Raw genomic sequence first — 24,543 nt, 5'->3', positions numbered from 1 at the left:
TACGGTGACCATTTACCATCAGATGGGCCGTATGCTTGTTTGCCACCTACGTGATATAAAAAAACTTACCTGTGACTGTATGGTTTTGAACATCCGCAAAACCTTCACCCACATTTGCGTAACTGGGTATAGTACTCAAGCATGTGATATCAATAGTTTGGTTAGGGTACAGCTGCAATGTAGCGAGGGGGAAGTGCAGCGATGAATTGGTGACAGAAAGCGGCATCCCGTGATGATGACGGTGGACGTTCACGGTTCCATGGGGTATTGTTAGTCGTTCATCCACCTAAACAGAACATATGGTCTTTGTAAATAGCTAAATACATCAAATTCAACCTTAAGAGAAAAGAACGAATCAATGGTCTTATGATATACGGAATAGAAATAGGGTAATAGTAGTAATTAGTAAAAATTTAGTAATAAAATACATTTCAGCTAGGTAGACTTAGTTAAAAATAGTCTAGGTGGCTGAAGTTAGTAGTCAGTGGTACCTTATCTAACAGTTTGCTTTTGAATCTGTTTTTTTTTATTAGGGAGTGGTAAAAAGAAGTGAAATAATAAGAATAACATCTTAGTGCAACGCATGATTGGTATCACGGGCGTCACATGATAACGTGATATCGTAATGTTGTTCTGTACCTACATAGGTAACGGTTACCACTTACCATCATGCCTGCCGTCAGTTTCCTCATACTAATTATATAAAAAATACAGTTGTATATTTATTGCAGCTACTACCTATTTAATAAACATTAAGAATTTGTGATGATTCGTCAATTCTAAACCGATTTTTTTTATTGATACATTCGACTCTCATCACAGATTGTGTATTTGTATACTATACAAGTAGTACACACTAATATCACTATTGATATATAAAAGTATATATCTCTGCTCTCCATTTTGTCGACTAAAATCTCTAATTGTTTTTAAAATCTTAAGAAACTTGCAGCTCCATTAACAGAACACAACAAGGTTATCAACCGATATCCACATACTTAATCACAAACCAAAGCAATTTGGTACCTATTAATAATTCAATAAATACCAATTTTATAATTTAGTATTGATTGACTGTATCCTAACAATAACCTTTTTCTATTCATATCATATATTGCGTCACCAGGGGTCAACTGTGAGGAAGTTTGCATGTAAGGACCATACACAGCTACATAGTGAGAAGTAGTCAACATGGGTATCTCAGTATCTATTGCCCAAAACTGGAACATTTCAAATTAATAACCAACTAAGAGCACTGGCAGAAAATGGTAGGATTTGTACATTCAAAAGCCGTAATATTCGGCTACTCGAACAAATACTCCAACAGATTATTGGTATTGAGTAAAAGAAAACATATTCATGATGACTAGAATCACAGGATACTGCAAATTAAAAAAAAACATATGACAAATCTAGGCCTGTGTACAACAAAAATCTGCAGATTTTGCCAAACTGAAGAGGAAACTACACATCCTATGTGGCTGTAGCTCACTCATGCTTATGAATATGCGTAATATCTCCTTTGGAAAGTTTACACTCTATCCTGAGGATATAAAAACTATCGCTCCTAAGCGAATTATGTAAAAAGCACAATGGATCTATGAAGGTCACAGTGCCACAGGCCCAAGCACACGATAATAGTCCAAGCCCCAATAAAAAAAATAATTTAATTATATATGTAACATATATAGCGAATTGCCAATATCAATAATAATATTCATGACAACAAATGTTTGTACATTTTCGAGAAATCGAAGCAGCGACCATTGTATTTAAAGCCGTGTGCTCATCCGCTAGACCGCCGTGGCCGGAAATAATGATTCAAATCGTTATGAATATTATTTTAACATTGAATCTTATTATTATGTCTCTAATCCTAATTTAAAAATCAACAATAAATTGTTATTTACCTTTCTTTCTTTGTTTGTTATATAAGAAGCAAGTGATGTAAAATACGGAAATATAATTTTACAGAGGAAAGTAATCATTTTCATTTTCCATTTCGCTAACCTTTCCTTTTGGCGTACTAAATTATAATATAAACGTAAGGAAAAACTGGCCGACTAACTAATCAACCGCTTAATCTGAAAACATGAAATTTCCACAGTGTTTCCTAATTTTTATATAAATTTATTTGTTTAATAAAGATAACAAACAAGTTTGTTATGAGAAAAAAATTAACGCCATTTTACATTAACGTTAAATTATATTGATATTACGAATTTAAATACAGTTGATATTTTATATATCAACTGTATTATAACTATAGTACTTTTGTAAATTTATTCCGATACTTCATAACAAAGTCAATAGCATTTTGTTGAGTTACATACTGATTTAGTTTTATTTTCGGACTACTCTAATGCTGTTGGCCTTTACAGTTTCACAGGACAATAGGGGGCGAGTGCAGATGAAACTCTAAAACCCGCAGAAGGACTTATGGAGCGGCTGAAGGCCAACTCCCGTCTGACAGATACGACTTTAGTCTGAGGGCACCGCTAGGGGATCGAATTTCGGCTCAGACCGTCATAATCCCCGTTTGAATTGGACTGGGGATCGATCGGAGGGGACAGATATAGGGGTCCTATAACACAAGCTCTGCTTAGTTTGGGGCTAGATGGCCCTGTGTAGTTTGTGTCCTGGGCTATTATTATTATATATTACTAGTATATATACATTAGTTAGCACTTAGTAGAGATTTCAAATACAAAGATACATGAAGTTATAAATTGGTATTATAGTTTTCTTCCATGGCTTATTCCATTTCTTATCGGTCGATATAAAAGTTTTAGCTATCATTACATCATACATAATTTATAAGTGGGCGATATTGTATCATTTAGGTGATCGAGGCTCATTCATTTATTGTTATACATAAAGAATGTGTATAAGACAAATAAGTAATTTATAATTATCGATCAGATTCCTTGTCTAGTGATTTACTACCTGTGTGTAAAGGTCGCAAGTTCGATCTGGTCAACACTAAAACTATATTCATATTGAAAATTAAATGTAGTTGATCCTACAGATAATGAAAAAGTGATAAAAATTACGAAATATAATATTTTATAATTATATAAAATAAAATAATATTTTTTTATAATTATAAAATAAAATAATATACGTTGAGTAAGCTCGTACAATTATTATACGAGCTTACTCAAGTCAACTCAACCACGGCTAATGTAACTTAGTCGAAACGTCGAGAGAGGTAAATACCTTAATTTACCATAAAATTATACATGTTAAAACACTTTTAAAGGCACTGGTAACAATATAATTAGTAAAAGCGAAAGTTTAAAAATAAATATTTACTATAATAATATATGAATCCATGTGAAGTCGGAGAAGATAATTAATTCCATGATTTAATTTATAAAAAAATACCCACCAAACAATAGAACAAGTTAGAAAAAAGAGTCATACTTAACATAATGTCAATATTATTCTAGGATTGTATCGCGACTATTGAAAGATGAGGCTATACGTAAACCACTGCAACTACAAGGTCATAAATATTTATTGAAAATGACTTATAAATATTTTGTTAATAACCAATCGAAACCGAGAATATCTTAAACATAAATAAATTACTATTAAATGATTATCTGAGTTTGGAAACTTCATTCATTCCGACCGGGCAAGGCCCTTGAAGGAACCCCCGGGGGTAACTATAATTTGCCTAATGTGACTTGCTTTCAATATAAATAGGGTAGGCATGGCAAGTACCTACCACTAGCTTATATTATAGCTACAATTTGGTTTGTCAAAGCTGTGTCAGTTCACACAGTATAATATGACTTATGGAAATACAAATCTAAAACAAATTAAATATATATTAAATATACAACAATTTTTTTGTAAACTTTCGTGTTTAATACACATTATTTATATTGTTAATCGGATCTTAACATGAATAATTTTATGATAATTAAAGATATTTATGTCTCTCGAGGTTTTTCAACCAGTCAGCTCGAGGCCATGGCTAGTGCAACCTAGACGAAACTTCGAATCTTTATTTACCACCATTCGTGTAAAGACACGGTTTACAATATAAATAAATAATAATTTTGAAACCTATATATTGAGAAATTGTTATTGAATTATTTACTATTTACGATATAATGTAGTCGACGTTTCTAAGTAACTGATAAACGAGGTGAAGGAAATTATTAAGTGTTACCTATCTATCTATAGGTATACACGCAAATCACATTTTATGGTCCTATGTTAACAATCAAGTAGTTAAGCTAAAACATATATACAAAAAACATATTGTCACGAATGTTATCCGAAATAGTGTAATCATAGGCTCATCAATTATAGATGTCATGTTAGAACATGACCTTTTATGTGTCTACTTGACATCTTTTCACAATTATAAACAAAATTGACTTATCTTTAAGTTACGAAATTGTGTCATGGACATAGGCAACCTTTATCTCAAAAATTCACGAGAATTTGTGGTTAATGGCTACTTTAATATAAAATTATTCTTGTATTTCGTTTAATTTTAATTTCGAGTCTTAAAAGCACTACCCACAAACTTTTAATGTACTACGAAACAAAGGTTTGTATCATAAAATTTTCATTTACCCTTACAACCGGTAAAGCTAAAAGTTAAAACGCGGTACTATGTCTAGTTAGTTAAAATTGCCTCATTTAAATTTGTAAATAAAAAACCTCTTTTAGTGCAAGTTCTACTTTACATAATGAGTATTTTGTACAAATATATACACACATTTTTAATATATTAAATATTAAAAATGTGTGTATATCAGACGAATTGATGGACATAATCAAACGTGATCATCGTATACCACGAAGAAAAATGTATAAAATGTAAAAATAACATTTACAATTTTTATTTGCATTTATATTAGGCTAGTATTTAAAACAGTGATATAGCTATTACATTTCTTTACTATTTAGTGTAGGTATGTGTAGGTATATTATCTAAGCATTTGCAAAAAAAAAAAATTCTAACAGATATTTAGTACTGATAGTAGAGATGTGTTTACTTTAGAATTGGGGTAAATTTAGGACTAAACTTGCCAACGGAAACAAAGAGTTCCGTTTTACCTTTTTTATTTCGCATCTCTAAAAAGTCAAGTAAATTAGCTCCGAACCAAACCACGTTTTAATAGGAAATTCCTGTTCTTCTGAAGAAGATTCATTCAATAATCCTTTATTGGAAGTAGTTTCTTTATACTTTCTGGTAAAGTTTTTTAATTGAAACAAAGCAAGAAACTTTATTAATCCAAGAGTATCCGGCAGGCATGCTCTTAGGTATATTTGAATATTCTTGATGAAATGTGATCTTATTTTTACTACAAAATGTTAGTAGGTACTGGTATTCACATCTACATTTTAGTACATCAGAATCTTTTTTTTATAACACTATCTATTTATGGTATAAATAAGACCTCATTTGAAAGAAAGAAATTAAGATGCCTTACTATGCTTCCATGGTTAACATGGAGGATATTAAGACCATGTTTTTTATGCGATTCTAATAAGAATCAAGCTGATGGCAATCAGTATTGTCGCCTATTGTTTTGAACTGCATCATCCCTCATACAAGTATGCCTTTCTATCCTGTAGTTTTACTACTTTAGCGGTATCCCGCCCTACAAGCAAAGAGAGCGAAGAAGCGAAGAAGCTGCTGCCAATTGAAGCGGGTAGTGAATTTTTGTTCTCTGCAATGAGACTACAGAGTACTTTATTGTAAAACAGAGTGGGTTTTATTGTGTTTATTATAATTAATAACTTATTTTTAGGCATATATGTAAAGCTTACTTAAAGGAGTGGTTAATGTATATTAAAATATTTCACATTTGATAATCAGGAACCGAAGTTTCATATAGTACGTGTTCCATTTATAAAATCTGCCAGTTCCCAGAATTAGCATAAAATATTCATGTAATGGGTACGTACCTTCATATTATTTATAAACCAGGTGAGGTGGGGTGCGGGGTGAGCTGGGGCACTCTGACACGTCGCTTCCAGGTGGTCGTTGGACGAAAGCTTTTTGTGTCTTATTTTTATTTTCGGACGGTGTTTCTGGCGAACTGCAAATTGAGATTACAATTTAGAATTTTATTACTTCTATCAAAACTTTTATAGCTGAAAGGGAGAGGCTACAGAGCCGCTGTGACGGAAACATCAAACTACAAGCGACCGGTGCGTACTGCAGAAGTTTTTTTATCTAATGTAAAATATTATGCATTTTATTTTCTAACAAACTAAACGAATGTTTAGATATGATGATATATATGATTCTGTGAAATAATCTATCGTCTATAAATATTTCGTTATATTTTAAGTACTTATTACATTACCATAAATAATTATGTATTAACTAAAGGCTACATCGTTATAATAAAAAAAAATCATTTTGTTATAAGATCAATTTTTGTTTCGATTCTGTACGTAGGTCAAATATTTATATTAAACTATTTACTTGATAGTGGCTAATTAATTATGATAATAAAATAAAATAAAAACTGTAACGACAAAGATAGACGTTATAAAATTATGTGACACCGCACATTAAACGTGTTAGGCAATCGCATTGCTCTCAAAGGACAAAAGTCTATTCCAGGGTTGCCAACCTAAAAATATTTTGCGTACAAATAAAAAGTATGATAAAATCTCTTATATTAGCTAAATTTGGTTCTCTGACCTCGTACATTATAGTATTTTGACTCACTTTAGTATGTGTATATGAAATGTATATGATTTGTATTTGTATATGAAATCTTATATGGTTGAAATCCTTGAACTCTACCGGACGTTTATCGGTACAGGATGGTTTGTGGTTGCTACATGGAATGTAGGTAAATATAACGTATATGAGAGTGTAGTACACATCTAAAATACTTTTATATGTTCGTAACACACTACAGATTAGAGCTTGACCAATTGTACATTCAATTAAAAATGATGTACTATTAAAATAGGTGACCAATTTTTCGAGTTACAGTAGGAGTTATGTTTTAGCGTTATCATGTTAATCGACTATTATACATTCTGTTATTTCATATTTAATTATTAATAATATTATTACCAGACTTAATTAGTATTGTACTCGCCAATTATTTTATCTAATACAAGCTATTAGTATTTATTAATAGTAGTTATTTTAACTTCAAATAGAACCAAATTATTGCTTCTGTTTTACCTTATTTGTCTATATAATATACTTAGTATTAGAATGAAAGGAATATTGAAGCTTATTTTATCGTAAGAAACAAATAAAGGTATAGTTTACAAAACTCTAAATTATAAAAACAAGATCTTGTTACTTACCAATTACGTTCAATTCGTGTATTTTAGATACTTTTGAGTACAAAGGTGTTTCTAAAGCTATTTCGCAGGCGTACGGTCCGGATGCAGAGAAATCCATCCTCTCTAACGTTATAGATGTGGGCGTTAATTGAAATAGCTGAAAAAATAAGACTCGTTAACATATTTTTGTAAAAAAAATATCAGAGGAAGACACACACTCGTGAATGTATACACACACACCTAATATTCCATATTCATCCATTAAAAAACCAACAATGATTTCCAGAGAGATCGCTTAAAGGTAGACCTAACTTAATCATCATTATGAGAAATAGAAATTAGTTATCATTAAAAAAATAAATCCCATCACCCTCACCCTTCCTACCGCCAAGGATATTACAGTATCAAATACATTCAGCAATAAAAGACTTACGTAAAATGAAAGAAAAACTTGTCCCTACAAGATAGACAGTATAGTATCTTGACGAGTTGTCACCAACACAACCGGTTGTGGTACAAAGAGATAGAAGGATATCGATAGTTTTTGTATCCTGAAATGTGAGTAGAAGTTTCGACTAAAAATGAACATGTTTATAAAGCCTTTATGGTGGTGCAAACAAAATTCCTATCTATACGCCGACAGTGACGTAGGTACGTGGCGGTACATTAGATAGAATCGCTGTCCGGCACGTCACTAAAATCGATGAAAATTCTCACTAAAATCGATGGACATTCTCGCACGTGTAACATGAGTCCTATATCTTATACATAACGTTGGAATGGAATTCGCTACCGCGTTACGTTAGCGAATTCTTAGCTAAAATTGCACAACCTTAAAATAATACGTACTAGATATTTAATAATTTTTACACTTTAATTCGTATGAAAATTAGTCATTCTGACTTTGCCATATTAGCGATTAGCTACTCGCCCCGGCTTCGCCAGGATGTACATGTATTATATATAATCCTTCCTCTTGAATCATTCTATCTATTAAAAAAACCACTTCAAAACCCTTTGCGTAGTTTTAGAGATGTAAGCATACATAGGGATGGACAGACAGCGAAAATGACTTTGTTTTATACTATGTAGCAATTAACCCAGCTGTCGCATGGGTGAAACAATTATTGATATTTCTAAGTTTTTGGAAATAAAATGTAACTCATAAATATAACAATGTAAAATTAAAATAATTTTGAAATCGGTTTATTGAGTGTGTACTCGTATATGTATTAAGCATATAAAAATTGCTCTTGAATCACTCTGACCTATTGCTGAAAATTTTATTAAATCCGTTGCGTAATTTAAAAGACATAAGCGTACAGACAGTGGCCGGGACTATTTTTTTTATTATGTAAGAATATAGCTAAAAATGTTTTCATTGTATTATTATAGTTTACTAGCTGTTTCCGCAATTTCGTCTGCGTGGAATTTAACTTTATTTTTCTAAAATAAAAGTAGATTCAGTTACTCTTTATTACATCAGCTACCTGCCAATAAAAGTCCCATCAAAATCGGTCCAGCCATTTCAGAAATTAGCCGGAACAAACAAACAGACAGACAAAAATAAAAAAAAATGATATTTTGGTGTATGTACCGTATTTATATTCATATGCATGTAGTAAAAACGTTAAAAAGTTATTTCAATGTTACAAACAGACACTATGTCTAATCAAGTTCAGACTTCAAAAGGACTTCAAAATGCATATTAAACTGTAGTTTTTAAATAATTTTTCATATAAGCTTTAATGATATTAATATAAATACTATTTTTCTTGTGATATATTTTGCATAACTAAAACTTTCTTTAGAAAACAGATATTAAAATGATTCAACAATTTTTCTCACTTTACTGAGCGTTTGAAATTTATGTGAAAATATTGTAAGTTGTAGGCGACAGCCAGACGAACATTTGCATATTTATGTGCACACTGTACGTGGTTTTAAATTTAAATAGACTCATACATGAGAAAACTGCAAATAGATGAAAAACTGAGACTACAGATTCATATGATATTTGAAACCATAATTGACGACATCAAAAACATAAGAAGAGCGTCGTGGTCTAGTGATAGAATACCTTGACTGAGTTCAAATCTGATGAACACCAGAGGTCTTTGTCAAATTAGATTTAATAGTCGACGGTACACTTACACAATGGTTTCTTTAAAGGGCCAAAAATGGAATAGTGCGATAACGTTATACATAGGTGGAGAACTAGTGGACGATGCCAGGATGAGCAGGACGTCAAATCGATTCTGATAAATTCTCCAGGCCTGAACCATGATGGTTTCCAGAGTGTCGTTCCAGAGTGAGTTGTGGAGGTAAACTTGCCAAAGCACATTGTTAGCAATGAGCCATTATAAATGAAACTTCATCAAATATACCCAGAGAAATGACAAGTATTGCATCCAGTAATGTCGACAGTTGATAACGCCTCTGTTTACTTCATCTGGCATAACAGTCGTGAAGTTACGTTATTATTGAAAACATCATAGAGTTTTATTTCTGAAATTATATTGTTGGATGAAGAGCCAGTTTTGTAACAACTTGGTGTAATCTCGTAGCTCATAATCTCCCAGTCTTAGCCGTCTAATCCATACGGTATTCAATGAAACATTTTCTTGTACCGTCAGATTATAAGTTTCCTTTTCAACAACTTAAGATTGTATTATGAAGTTATTTCAAGAAGCTTCAAATCCGTTCTATTCCGTTATTTCATACTTTTAACGTTTTGAACTTTTATTAGCTTTATACTAAAGCTGAGAAACTTCCATCTTGATTGACTTTCTGATGGTGCTGTTTTCTGCTATAACAAGCAAAATTGAAGTTTTAAATGGCTACTGAGTAGTTACAGCAGAAATTTTTAATAACTTTTAAGTGGTTTTTAAGCGCTAAGAAAATTCATTATTATATATATTTTTTTAAGGAAATCTTCAGAGAAGTCTTTGTCTATTGAACTATTATGTTCTATTCTTAACCACTTTTTTCTTGAAATAAGAAAATGGGACGAAACACTAAACTAATAAAAACTGTTGAAAAACCTTATTGTTGGAATATAATATAGATAGTTATTAATATTTTTTATATATTATAATATAAATATAAAAATTTACTTTCACTTTCATATTACAACAAAAGATTATAGAACTATAGAAGTTTATTTCGCGTTTAAGTACCATGTTCTCAAATTAATAAAATAAGAGATCTCTTCTATCGCTTCTAGAAATAACGATGCCTACCCTTCTCATCAATCATTATTGTCGTAATGAGATTACTGGCCTTTAGCCGTGAATTTTATCTGCATCGATTATGCTTTCGCCTCATTATCAGTAATCTTACCTTGACATGTACTTAGTTTTAAATTAAAACAGAAAAATAGAAATAAGAAAAAATAAACACAATGTGGTGTACATTACATATACATGTGACTTATGTACAACATGTACTTAATATTGTTCGATAAATCAGTAATAATAATATAAATCATTGATAAACCAGAATAAAATTCTTTATTCTCTCTTCTCCCAAAGGTTGTCTGGAAGAAATTGCTTGCGCGATAAGACTGCATTGTGTGTGTTACTTACTATTTGTTTATGTTCTTTATTTTATTTTATACTTCTGGTGCAATAAATTGGAAGGCTCAATAGTCTTTTTTTATTAAACGATTCTAATGCCGTTGGAACTGGTCTTTACAGCTTCACATAATGAATATAGGGGCGAATATAGAGAGAACTATAAAACCCGCTAAAGGAGTTATGGAGCGACTGAACCAAACCATTGTGTCACGAATACGACTATCGTCTAAGGGCTAGGGGTTCGAAGTTCGGCTCAGGTCGTCGTAATTTCGATCCCCATTCGGGTATCATTAAGAGGAATAGTCATTGGAATGATGAGGAATGGTAAGTATACTTGCATAATAGAGAAAAGATTCCTGACTCATCTTCAAGCTTGTAACTTTATCGTATCGTAACCTATCCAGCGTATACTGTCAGTGCATCATCCAACCATCCGTTTATTCCTATGATTCTATGGGATAGATGGAAGATGCTGTAACTATCTCGAGATGAACTCTTTGTCTAGATAGATATTTCTGTTTTACTATTTCAGTCGCCATGCAGCTCGTTTTGGTTTAATGGATAAGATATAAGGCGATGAAATTAATAGATAAGGTTACATGACATCTTAGTCCTTAGAAATGAAAATGCACGAGCGTTATCACGACAGATGCATGATGATGTGATATTCAGTGCTTTTTTATAAATATAGGCGGGGATTATCACTTACCAATAGGTAGACCATCAGCATATTTGCTAATTAAAATACATAGAAAACAACTGCAGAGCTAACGTTAGTCTGTAGAAAATTAGTTGATAAAAAGCGGCGTGTATATTATTTTATAAGGTAGGCTTTCACGAGTTTACAACTAATTTGTTACACTCATAAAAGTGAATTGAGTTATAAACGGCCACGTGGGTGCTTGGTGGAGCGTCTATATAATAAACGGGATCATACCCTGGTGGAAAGCTTGAAAAATATTACTACATTTTAAAGGGAAAGTAGGGTGAAACCGTGAAATAGGCATAACTATTATGCTATACAAATCTATAAAAGAATACAAGAGTTAATTATTAATCACCATACCATCACAACTATTGTCTTATATGGAATAGTAAGAGATGTTGTCACCTGTAAATATGATGAACGCCCATAGGCATATCGAGCATTTCAAACAGTAAAATAGTTTCTCAAATCGGTGCAGTAATTTTGAAGTTTACTTTTCCCGTATTAAAATTTACTAGTATGTAGTAGTTATGACAAAATTTATAATATATCACTAGGTAATTAAATGTAAATAAATTTAAAAGAAACTAAATCACATATAAAATGAAAACAATTAAATTGGCCCCATGACGAAACTAAGTACACATTTTTTTCACACAGTGCGAATTAGACCCAAGCTAAGCAATGCTAGTGTTACTAGACAACTGATACAAATACTTAGATACATTTTTATTGTAAATACAAACAACCATACTTATGAATACAATTGTTAGTACCCTGCGAGGAATCAAAACCGCGACCATTAGAAGTAAACAGGTATGCTAAACCGCTAGACCTCTTGATGTACAAAACACTGCGCTACGAATGGCGTTAATGTACCGCATTAGATTGTCGGTCAGTTGATTAATACAAGTAGCTCTATACCGTTCGTAATGAAATTCTATAAAGATAACCTAAGTGTTAATCTAGCCTCACATTAATAGGTTTAGTCGGAGAAACATTCCAGGCGACTACCATTTTATTGACGAATGTGGCCTTACGCCCCGCCCTTTTTGGAAATACACCAATCGGAACAGATGCTTATAGGACAATATTCAGGTTGAACCTAGTAGTGTGAGGCCAGGTTTAATAAGATTATCATCATTTGCTTCTTCCTTATCCTATTTATTTGGGGCGGAGTAATATATTTTTCTCTTCCATTCATCCCTATTCGTAGTCAGATCGTTATTTACTCCCTTTCTTACCTCTTCCTCTTTTTCGGTCTTCCTCTGCCCTTAGAACTAGCCACATTCATATGTAACACCTTCCTTAAGATATGATCTTCATTTTTACGCATTACATGCCTATTAATAAGTAGATGATGATTAACTTAACTTTAAATAATAATTACTTACATTGATATCTGCCCCCGTGAAGTTATAAGGCTCATAGGGCGGATCCCGACCCCTAACAAACTTCATGATTCTCTGGCCATTCTTGAAGAAAACAACCTGGGAAAATGTACATTTGTGTTTAATCATCTGATTCAGTAGTCAGCTTATATTAATCCCCCTCCGATCGATCCCCCGTCCAATTCAAACGGAGATCGAAATTACGACGGCCTGAGCCGAGGTTCGGACCCCTAGTGGTGCCATCAGACTAAAGTCATATCCGTCAGGCAGGAGTTGGCCTACAGCCGCTCCATAAGTCCTTCCGCGGGTTTGGAGTGCCATCTGCACTCGCCCCTAACGTCTGGTGAAGCTGTAAAGGCCAGCTACGGCCAACAGCATTAGAGTAGTCCGAAAAAAAAAAAATTACCTTATGCGTATAATAATAACTCTGGAAAATTCACAGAGCGGCATCAAGTTCCAAGCTAAACAGACCTTATTGTATGGTAGTAAATAATTGTTAGTAATACTTAAATTGATTTTTTTATATACACAGAAAACGCCCAGTCAATACAAACAATTATGGTTTTGAATACAAATGTTGGCATCGTGCGAGGTATCAAACCCGTGACCATCGGAAGTAAAACGGTGTGTTAAACCGCTAGACCACCGAGGCCGTCAAGTACCTATATTCAGTAACTAATCTTATTATTTGAACAATTTTTTTTTTCACTTTCCTCTTTCGTTTTCTTTTGTTTGTTTGATACACTGGTGTCCATTTTATTTATTTGTGTAAAAATAAAATATTGTCAAAGATTTCTTTTTCCTTGTTCGTATCTAATTATATTATAAATACCTAATATGATTAAAATAGAACTCTGTATTTATTGTTCTATATATAAATATGAATCTTGTTCTTCTAAATATAAACATTGATATTGTTCTGATATAATTATTCTTAATGCTAATTAATATAAATTGCTCGTTACATGAAGGTATTTTTGTTTTAGACTTCTTATGAAAAGATCTAAAAATAGTAATAGTAATATAACTTCAACAATTAAGGATAAATATAATAAGGAATAAGGAATATTTTTATTCACGATAAATTATAATAACCAACCCTCTATGGGTTGGTTTCTAGAAATATAAATCTTTTCTCAAGTTCTACTGAGACAAAATAATATGGAATTAATCTAATTCTAATTCTAATTTGTGGTCATGTTAAATATTTATTGGCATATACATACTATAATTTATAAATTTATCTCCAGAATATAAAGGAATTGATTAAAGGAAGGATATGATTTATATTCATTATTATTAAAATTATATACTTTAATATCCTCTGCTATCTATCTATCTATCTGCTTATAATTAATTTACCTCTCCACCGGTATATCATTTTAATTGACCGTAATACGAAGTATACATGTATATTATTATATATGTATAGGGAACAAACGAGCTTGCGGGTCACCTAACGGTTAGTGTTTACCGTCTCTCTAGACAAGCATATGTAAAAAATGTAACAAACAGCGTAGTTTAATGTATCAAAGGGTAACAAATAAACAACCAAACAAAGTTACCGTCATATATATATTAGTAAGGATAAATTCACCGTTGAATGGAGTAGTGACACATGTATATGTAGTAGTATAGCGAAGTAAAAAATAAGGGAGTACTCGTAAATAAACAAAACTTTGCAAATAAAGAGTCACGAGCTCACTTGAATACTTATTTTACAAAATCTAGTTAAGTTTTATTACCTTGATATCTTTGATTAAACTTTGTAAAAAACCAAGAAATATAATTAGAATTTTAAGGCAATCTTGTTGAATAAAGTTGATACAGGGAGCGAGAACTTTATTTTTCTATGATTCTCACAATACAGAATAAAATATTATAATTAAAAGGAATTTTCCTTTTTCTTTAATTGATCAAAGACATTTAAATTAACATAAATATTTCTCAACTTTTTATAAAACGAAAAATACATATTTCATTTTAATATATGGTTTAAAGACACTACTGCATTAAAGTGTATATGTTGAATTAAAAAAAAATCATTTCTTTTAGTTACTTACCCAAGTAAAGTGTTTTCTCTTAATATATTTTTTCCATACAGTTACGTATAGTATAAGAAATACGAAACAGTCCACTTGTAAAACGGTAACTCTGGCCTATTAAAGGTTTTTCGGCAACAGGATAATTCATGTGAATAATGTAATAAATAACTAAGGTAACGTTGTAACAATGAAAGATTAATTTGATTTATTTATTTATATTATTATTAGCAAACCGCCTTATTTCCAATGGTCGCAGCTTCGATTCCTCGCACGAATCTAACATTTGTATTCACGAATATGATTGTTTTTATATTGTCTGGATAATGTCTGTGTATGTTATGTATTTATATCAGTTGTCTAGTATCAACAACAAAAGCTCCGCTTAGTTTAAGACTAGGTTGCGCTTTTTTTCAGACTACTCTAATGTTGTGGGCCACAGCTGCAAATGGAGATGGTATTCCAAACCACGGAAGAACTTATGGAGCGGATGAAGGCCAACTCCCGGACACGATACTTTAGTCTGAGGACACCGCTAGCTAGATAGGTTCGAATCGCGACTCATGCCGTCGTAATTTCGATCTCCGTTTGAATTTGACGATAGAAGAATAACATAGAACAAGAAGAAGATAGAAGATAGCGCTGTGAGAATTATCCTGGACTATCATTATTATTATTATAATGGATAAACTTAATAATTTTGACTTTAAAAACATATTTTTATATTACATCCTATTGAAAACTACATCATTGGCGAGAAACATGAGCATTTATTTTATCTTCAAAATAGAGATTTTCGTGTAATACTAGTGAGACTACTGTCTCACCTACGGGTACTTCGGGAAAAGAGGCATGACATCACGGGTGTCTCATGATTACGTGATGAACGTAGTGCTGTTCATATAAGTAAGTGACAGTTACATCCTATATACTTTATTACAGTGAGCTTGTGTGTCAATTCAACGACATTAAAAATGCTATTACGAAGTCCTCGATTATGGATTACCATTTTATGGGACAGAATGATGGTTTTCCCATTCAGTAGTTTTACTATCACGTCCCTAACCTCAAACCTAAATACTTTGCATTAGAATTAATCGTAGAAACCGAGTTACAGCTGCAGACAACTTTATATCCCTTTGTTTGATAAGCCATATAATTGGCGGACAGTGCCCGGGGTTGAAGTTATTTTATAGTTCTGTAAGGCAAAATAACTAACTGAACAAGAATTTTAAGCGGAAGTCGAATAAATGTCTTGAATTTACAATGTGGAAATGGCATGAAACGTTATTAAAAATGCATACATAAAATTCATACTCAAGTTTACAATAACGCAGTGAATTTAAAATAAAATACCATTCTAGAAACAAGTGCATGAAAGAATGTTTTCATTGAAAATATAAATTCTTTTAAGGCTTAAATGGAGAGGGATGCTTTATTGCCAGTGAAAATATTGGAACCTATTTTGTAAAGCGATATTAAACTTAAAATGCTGCAAGGCAACAGAAAATCACAGACAATTGTGGTAAATTATTACTCTTTTTTGATGAAAATATCTTATAGACTAACTTTGGCTATTAAATCGTTTTTCGCTTCTTATGATCCACATATTTTCTAAATTTGGATGTGAGAAATATTAATTTGAATTATATTAATTATTATAATTCGAATTATTATTTATGTTTTAATGTTTATGAATAAAGTGAATTATAATACAAACTAGCTGTTACTCAAGATTTTCCGTATGGAATTAAATTTTTATTGTTATTTTATAAAAAAAGTAGCCTTAATTACTCTTTATAACTAATTATCTTTTATTAACTACTTAACTATTTGTAAATGAAAGTCCCGTCAAAATCGCTCCAGTTGTTACAGAGATTAACAAGAACAAACAGACAAACATTTTTTAAGTATATATAACTTTCACATACACTTATTGAAAAACTTTAATTTGAAATTACAAACACACACTTAAATTTTATATATAGATAACTATTAATTCACGAAGTGATATTTTAGATATGGCGTGCCAGGTCCTCGATTTTTATTAAATTTAATATTACCATTCTGTTCAGAAGAGTTAAAAATTGAAGTATAAAATTCTAGCGGTTGAATGTGGATCATTACTAGAAGCGTAGCTTCGTTCTGTTAAATGTAATATTTCTGAGGTCAATAATTCAATAGAAACTTTTAAAATTTCAAACTGAGACAATTCATGGGAGAGTTTGTCCGATTTTCTACAAGACAGATGCGGCTATAACTAATAAAACCATCAGAATATCCTAAGGTGCTCTGGAGCTCATTTACATACATTTAAAATTAAAAAAAAACTCATTCTATGTACGTGGATGCAAAAAACATGTTAGTATATATGGTATATATACCTACATTATTATTTTTTCAAATGTCACGGACAGTGTCGCTCAGTTAGATTTATTAATAAATTTCACTAATAAACTATTGAGAGCATTGAAAATTTATTGCAATACGTTATATATATTTCAGCGGCTAAAGCTTATCATAGGGAGTGTTTTAAGTACCTACATATGTTATAACAGGGCTTCTCTTATAAAAAAACATTCACGACAGCATTTAAGTTTAGAACTGTCCTCTACTGACAAACTAAAGAAATATATTCATTTATTTATGAAATGTATAGGTAGGCAACGATTTTAACTTGTATTTATTTTAAGTTGTCGATAGAAAGCAATGAAGCTGACTAGCTTGTTTACCATTTACATTCATAAAAATCCACCGTCAGATAGTCTACAACTGACTACAATCTCATTATAATGTATTCTCAATCTGACTGACGGGGACGATAATTATATCACATCAACCTCATTTTATTTCTTATAAAGATTACATACCTTATATAGAGAGTCTGGGTCTACATTGTGTTCACATCTAAGCACGGCGCTATTGCGATGCACTACGAACCGCGGCGCACGCAGTTCCACCCATACGTCCGACATTCCCGAAACTGTAACAAAAAAAAACATACTTAAATATTACCATCTTATACGACTCAAGAAGGAAAGATATTGTATTTATTAAGACAAAAAATATAGGACACCAGGACACTTCAAAAATGTTGCAATAAAGGATTTGAATTTGAATGTTATCAAACAAAAAGCACTATAGTTTTTGTTTGTAATAGGATACCTCAGTACCTACCTTACCTACCCCTAACCTACCTTAAGTTGGAAATTGATTAAAGTAAGTACAACATTTATAAGACCATAATCGTTATAGTATATATTAAACTGCTGGGTAAATTTTATTAAAAAGGGATGAAAAAATGTTATGTTCTGTATTGGACAAATATATTTGATCGTTTTATTCGCTACCTACGCATGTAGTCTTAATCCGTCTCGATATAGACCGAATTGCTTTTAATATATTGATTTAATATACTCAAAGCATTGGGTTTATTCTAAGAAGACAGCACTCTATTTTAATATCGATAAAATGCCACCTGAAAGGGCCCACTCGTCTTATAAGTAGCACACTGGTAAAAACCTTTTCATTACAATGATCCAGGAAAATGAGCATTTCCTTACTTTTAATAATAATAAAGTTCAAGATTTACAAGTAAAATTGTTTTTAAAAGCCTGTTCTTCATCTAATAAATATTTCAGTTCTTTTTCTTCATAAAAGAATTCTCATGATTATGTTGAATTTGTATTAAAAGTAATACAGTAAATTATGGATGAAATTGAGTACCCTTTCATCATTTAACATTTAAACATATATAAAAATACATCCCTATTTCCCTTGCGTTATGCGACACGCGTGAACAATTTCGATAATTCTTTTTTGGTGTATTTGTAAGTTTGTATTTGGTCAGGAGAAGGTTCTTATATAGGAAGACATTAAAAAGTTGCGCGGAATTATTATCTTTACGAATGTGAATTGTGATAAGACAGGACAACGTCTGCCGGGTCAGTGACTATTTTATATATAGGTATACACCGTAGGTACATAATAATTATCAATAGTAATTTAAAATAAATAAGATTAAAATCATATACCTTTAGATCTAAGATTTTTTAACTTTTACGTGAGGATTTAACGGCATATATATAAAATGTAGATTTTTTAGGCATGATTTATATTTATATGATTTAGTGTATTATTATATGCTGAATGTTAATACGATGATTTCGGTGGTGAAGTCTTTTAGAACTCCGTCTTACTTCCGATGGTTGAGGATTCAATCCCACGTTATATGCAATTCATGGGTTTGTAGTATATTATTTATATATATATATATATATTTACAATAACTTTAGTACTCATATTACAAGCTTACAAGGTCTGCTTAATTTGGAAATATATGGAACTGTGTGAAATGTCCTGAGTTATTATTTCCGAGGCAATTTATAACAAAATTGGATAGGACTACTCAGGCGAGTTACTCATACATAATAATATTTCATTTTATCATTTATTTCGATATATCATTCTATCAATAGATTTGTACCTACTTCGCTTCGCCTGACCCTTTACGGAGAATATTGATATTTGTTGATACAAGTAATATTTTACCGTCCGGTAGTTCAGTAAAATGTCCGACGATAAATCAAATAATATGTTATTTTCTAAAATATTTTCCTTATATGATATACGCACTGTCCTGTTCCAGTGAGGTTTAAAAAACTCTTTCTTAGATAATTCTGCTTGTATACCGAGACACCACTAGCAGGAAGTCGGGAAATATCTTATTTCTGTGCTCTATCCTCAAGCCATATTTAATTGAGAAATAGTCCGTTATTTACCCATAAAAAGCTAACAGACAAACATCATTTTGCATTTATACTGTTAATAAAGTTTGTTATAGTTGCATAGTTCTATATATCTCATGAGTATAAAAAATTACGAGTATTGCTATTAGACTACGCTTATAGAATTTTTGGTGTATTATTACTAGTCTGTCAAATTCCACTTTCTTTCTCTTTAAGTCCATATTGTCCTCTTTGTCTCTTAGTTCCCCTCATATTTTCTGAAAATATGTGCATTATTAAGTATATGTATGTATACGTATGTTTATATTTTATTATATATATTAATAGATATATAATGTACAAATGTATATGTATAAATTTATGTTCATTACGTGCACCACCTACCCCTTTCTTATCTTAATGTTATTATCCCTACTGGTAGTCTGGAAGAGATTGCTTATGGATAAGACCCCCTTTTGTATCAGTTTATGTAATACATCATTTTGTGTGTTTTCTTTGTCTGGTGCAATAAAGAGTTTAAATAAATAAATAAAAATAAAATCTAGGTCTGAGAATAATCCGTAGTCTATTTTTATAATAGTGGGTGATGACCGTATTAACAGTATTCTGAAACCACTGTGTAATAAATATAACAGCCCAATTAATTACTTTTGGACTCAAATAGTTACGAGGTTTAATGCTATAATTGCAGGTATATAGTCTTAAGTTCATTGTTACTAACCTCCGATCGATCCCCCGTCCAATTCAATCTGGTATCGAAATTACGACGGCCTGAGCCGAAGTTCGAACTCCTAGCGGTGCCCTTAGACTAAACTCGTATCCGTTAGGTAGGAGGTGGCTTTCAGTCGCTCCATAAGTCTTTCCGCGGGTTCAGATTGCCATCTGTATTCGCCCCCTATCGTCCGGTAAAGCTGTAAAGGCCAGCTGCAGCCAACTACATTAGAGTAGTCCGAAAAAAGAAATTGTTTTTAAGTGAATTGTTTTTAACAAATTATTGTATTATATATTAAATTATATTATTATAAAGGCCCGTTCCAGAAATAATTTATATGGCAACACATCGTTTACCAGGCGAGATAGTTATCTTATAATCTAAAGATATAAATTACCTCTTCTTGCAAAATGTACCATAGTATTATAATAATACAGCACAGTGTTAAAAAAAGATTGTACGAGGAAATATAATATCCTATACCATTATCGACTACAGACAAAAATAAGTTCGTCTCCCCATGGAAAAAGTCACGAAAATGTATTAGCAATATTTCTCTCTAATACTCGTATGTAACGTGTATTCACTTAAGGTAAAATTATCATTCCCCTGCCCTTTACTAGGCCCAGGGTAAATGATGTCATAATTCAGTCTACTCAAGAGCTTGCGTATATTGTATTTTCTGTAGTATATATTTGAATTCCTTGTAAATTTCAAGGGAATAAGAAAATTATATAGTAATATTCATTTACGACAGTTATTACAGATAGGATAAAAAAGACAGTATCAATTTTAGTCGACGATTTGCACGCAGCACCTCAATCGCTCATTTTCCCGTAATATGTATGTAAGTATTTCTTATCTAAAAAGAGCTTATAATCGATTCTAGAATTATTTTGGTTTGTTGTGGGTGATTCCATAATCAGTGAGTTAGACACATATATAATGTCTTTTGGCCTCGCGCGCTACGCTATGATGCATATTTACATCATATTAGTAAAAAAAAAATACAGTTTTGTAAAGCAAACATCAGTTTTTGCCCAGTGAACAAAAGGAAATACAGAATTATATCATTGTCTATACTGAGTAATACGTGTATCGAGGTAGATTTTGATGTAGTGTAGTGGTAGTGAAGTTATCTATGTTTATAATAATTTGAATTATTGTCGTTTAATTTTAAATATCCCAAATATTTCAATTTACTCCGTAGTTTTTGTATAATAACCAATTTAATTCATGTTACAAGTTATAATTTGTAAAGCGAAACCGGTCCTGTGCTTCTGTAAGATTTCCCTCGACCAATTTTACGCCAAGGAAATTCTATTAAAGTTCTAATTTTCATGCGATCGGTTTTTTAACAAGCCTTTCGGCTTACTCCATTGTTACTGGGAAGATGTAGTTCATAATAATTAATATTGATTTCTACGTTTTCGCTTGTTGCTCATTTATACGTTTGTATAACTTTACTTTGTGAAAGGTAATATTTTAAGATAAATATATTTTCTGAGGATGATAATTATTTTTATTTGATATAAATAGTGAAGAAAAATATATGAATACGTTATATAAGATAGATATGTATATCTATTTCATATGTATTATAGTTATAATAAATTACACATACATTGCTAATATTCGATGTTATTATACATAAAGGTCAAAGACAAAATTATTTAATCACATAGAACACTTTTAGCCCCTTATGCATTTCTAGAAACATACCTCTAATATATTTTTAAATTATTTTTTAAAGGAACCTAATTAAGCCTTTTAAAACTATGAATTTGCATATAGTTTCTTTCTGCTCATGTCCAATTATCTTGAAACAAAGAGCAATGTTACTACAGTTTATATTATTCCATTGTCTGACTAATTACCATTTTTTATGTTGCAAATAAAAAATTATATACTTAAAACGGGGTGCTTAACTTAATTATAATTTATTTCTTCAAATTTTCAACTTACATGTAATGGTAATCTGAGTGTAAACCTGTATTTTGTTTATCAGTTCTTGTCTTTTTGATAAATAACATTGAAAAAATATAGATCATTTTCGTAACACAATACCACGATTTTCATATATATTATAGCATTTAATTTTAGTAAAATAATAATAGAGGACAATAGAATTGGTATTCACATGCCTACCACCTCTATTGCCCTCCCCTCCTTCAATTACCCTCATCCAGATGGTTAATTTTTCCGGCACGAAACCCGAAATATGATAACTCTATTATATCCGGAGATAACCGAATATAATTTAGGTCAAAGTTTATTACAGGCCAATATGTGAATTGAATGCATAAAATATAACTTATAATAAACTTGTAATTTTGTAATTAACCAGTTGTCCCTCTGGGGGACCCTTTGACGTAGGAAATTGCGATCAAATCTGTTATGTTGGTGTCGTAAAGTCGTATACGGTTTCTTCAAGGGCACTATAGGACCCAAATTACTAACTTTGAAGTCGTAAAGTTAAGTTGTAAACGCGTGTATTAAAAGCAAGCTCTCCTTGACATGACGGCATAGGAATAGAGATTATTTCACCACTTCTTTTCATCCCTATTTATTTATTTATTTCAGGTTAATAGGCCCATATTATAAATCCCTTATAAACTAGCATACATATTAATTAATATATATTATAAAACTAATATATGAAATTGTGTAGTCACTGCTCTGACGACGGCTATCTGCCACGGTAGATAAAGCACATCTTTCAGCCAGTTGTCATCCTTTGTAGTATATATATATAATATTGCTTGACCAACGTGGTAAATCATCCTCAAATTAATATAATATTATTGGTTAATATTGTAATCTTGTTTGAAAAGAGAAAAAGCAGAGTGTCTTCACATTTCTTCTTTCAAATAAAGCATGTTTAAATAAATGTTTCTGAATTCGAATTCATTTATTATTAATTACAATTAAACAAAATATTTTATACAGTTTAAATCCATCTTACTTTCATCATGAATACAGGTGTTATTACGTTGGTACATTTCACATTTAGGCCACATTTGGGGGTAATCTATATATACGCGTTATCGACCGACATGGTAACTGCCTAATAACTATCATTATGGATTCATATTATAGTAAGTGTCATTTTAGCTATCTATAATAATGTTGACTTAAACACTATTCTAATATTAAAGACTTTACAAGCGGATGAAACTAGAATTGTCAATAATAAATAATAAAAATATCAACCTGTTTTTGAAGCAATTCGGTGACAAATACTAAATTATTTGTTTATTAAAAAAAACTAGTGGACTAGTGTTATTAATCTATGTTTATGTGTGATTTATATATTAAAAAATATCACCTAATAATATAGAGAAAATTTAGTATCTATACATTGAATTGTATATTATAGAACATTTTGTAATAATGTAAACTTTTTTTATATTTTTATCATAATGTTCTGTAAACTGTAATATAGAACTTTAATAAATATATTGTGCGTTAAACATCTTTGATCTATTAATTATAAAAGATATTCAAATAGATCTGGCCTTTAAAAGAGCTATGTAATAATCGACGATTGAGATTCTTGATTAGATGGTATCACGATCGGAAATCCTAACCGCGCCGTCATATTCAATACTATAAGCTAATTGTATTACAATTGTGCTCTTATTTGAGTTACTTCGTGGTCAAGAGGTATCTTTCAAATATTTTGCTTTCATATTCCTTATAATATATATTCAAATAGAGAAAAGTTTGAATTCATAATGTATATAAAGGAACTTTGATACTTCAAATGTTTGTTTTTGTTTACTGTGGGAATGGTACGACACACTCAAAAATGTCCCGTTTTTGAGTTTGCGGAATGAGGCGTAGGGGGTAAGAATTAAAAAATAAAGGAACTTTTTTTTTGGATGGTCGAGGATTGTTATTGGTCTGTGTGTTTTCGATTTAGTAAAGAAAGTATTTAAGTATTCCCATTAGGTGTTCAGTGTCTAAAGCACAAGCTCTGTTTTTGTTGTGATTAGTTGTTGTGTGAATAGATTTGGATTAATATATTATGCTATTAAAAAACTTGAGGATTTATGAATACAGTAAAGTATACT

The 24,543-nt window shown here is 31.2% G+C and overlaps 1 protein-coding gene across 2 annotated transcripts in view; it reads right to left on the bottom strand.

Moving 5' to 3' along the window:
- Window positions 1-24,543, bottom strand: part of LOC131844728 (uncharacterized) — a 65,860-nt gene that overhangs the window by 994 nt on the left and 40,323 nt on the right. For both annotated transcript variants that reach the window (XM_059193674.1, XM_059193673.1), the window contains exons 3-7: window positions 17,878-17,990; window positions 12,969-13,064; window positions 7,312-7,447; window positions 5,938-6,071; window positions 70-286 (exon numbers count right to left, since the gene is read on the bottom strand). In XM_059193674.1, coding sequence (XP_059049657.1) covers window positions 70-286; window positions 5,938-6,071; window positions 7,312-7,447; window positions 12,969-13,064; window positions 17,878-17,990 — 696 coding nt within the window. The remainder of the gene's footprint in view (window positions 1-69; window positions 287-5,937; window positions 6,072-7,311; window positions 7,448-12,968; window positions 13,065-17,877; window positions 17,991-24,543) is intronic.

The sequence above is a fragment of the Achroia grisella genome, unplaced genomic scaffold, assembly GCF_030625045.1.
Source record: "Achroia grisella isolate CSIRO2021 unplaced genomic scaffold, CSIRO_AGI_Agris_v1 utg4116, whole genome shotgun sequence".
NCBI classification, from domain to species: domain Eukaryota; kingdom Metazoa; phylum Arthropoda; class Insecta; order Lepidoptera; family Pyralidae; genus Achroia; species Achroia grisella.
This window is presented reverse-complemented; position numbering and strand designations above follow the sequence as displayed.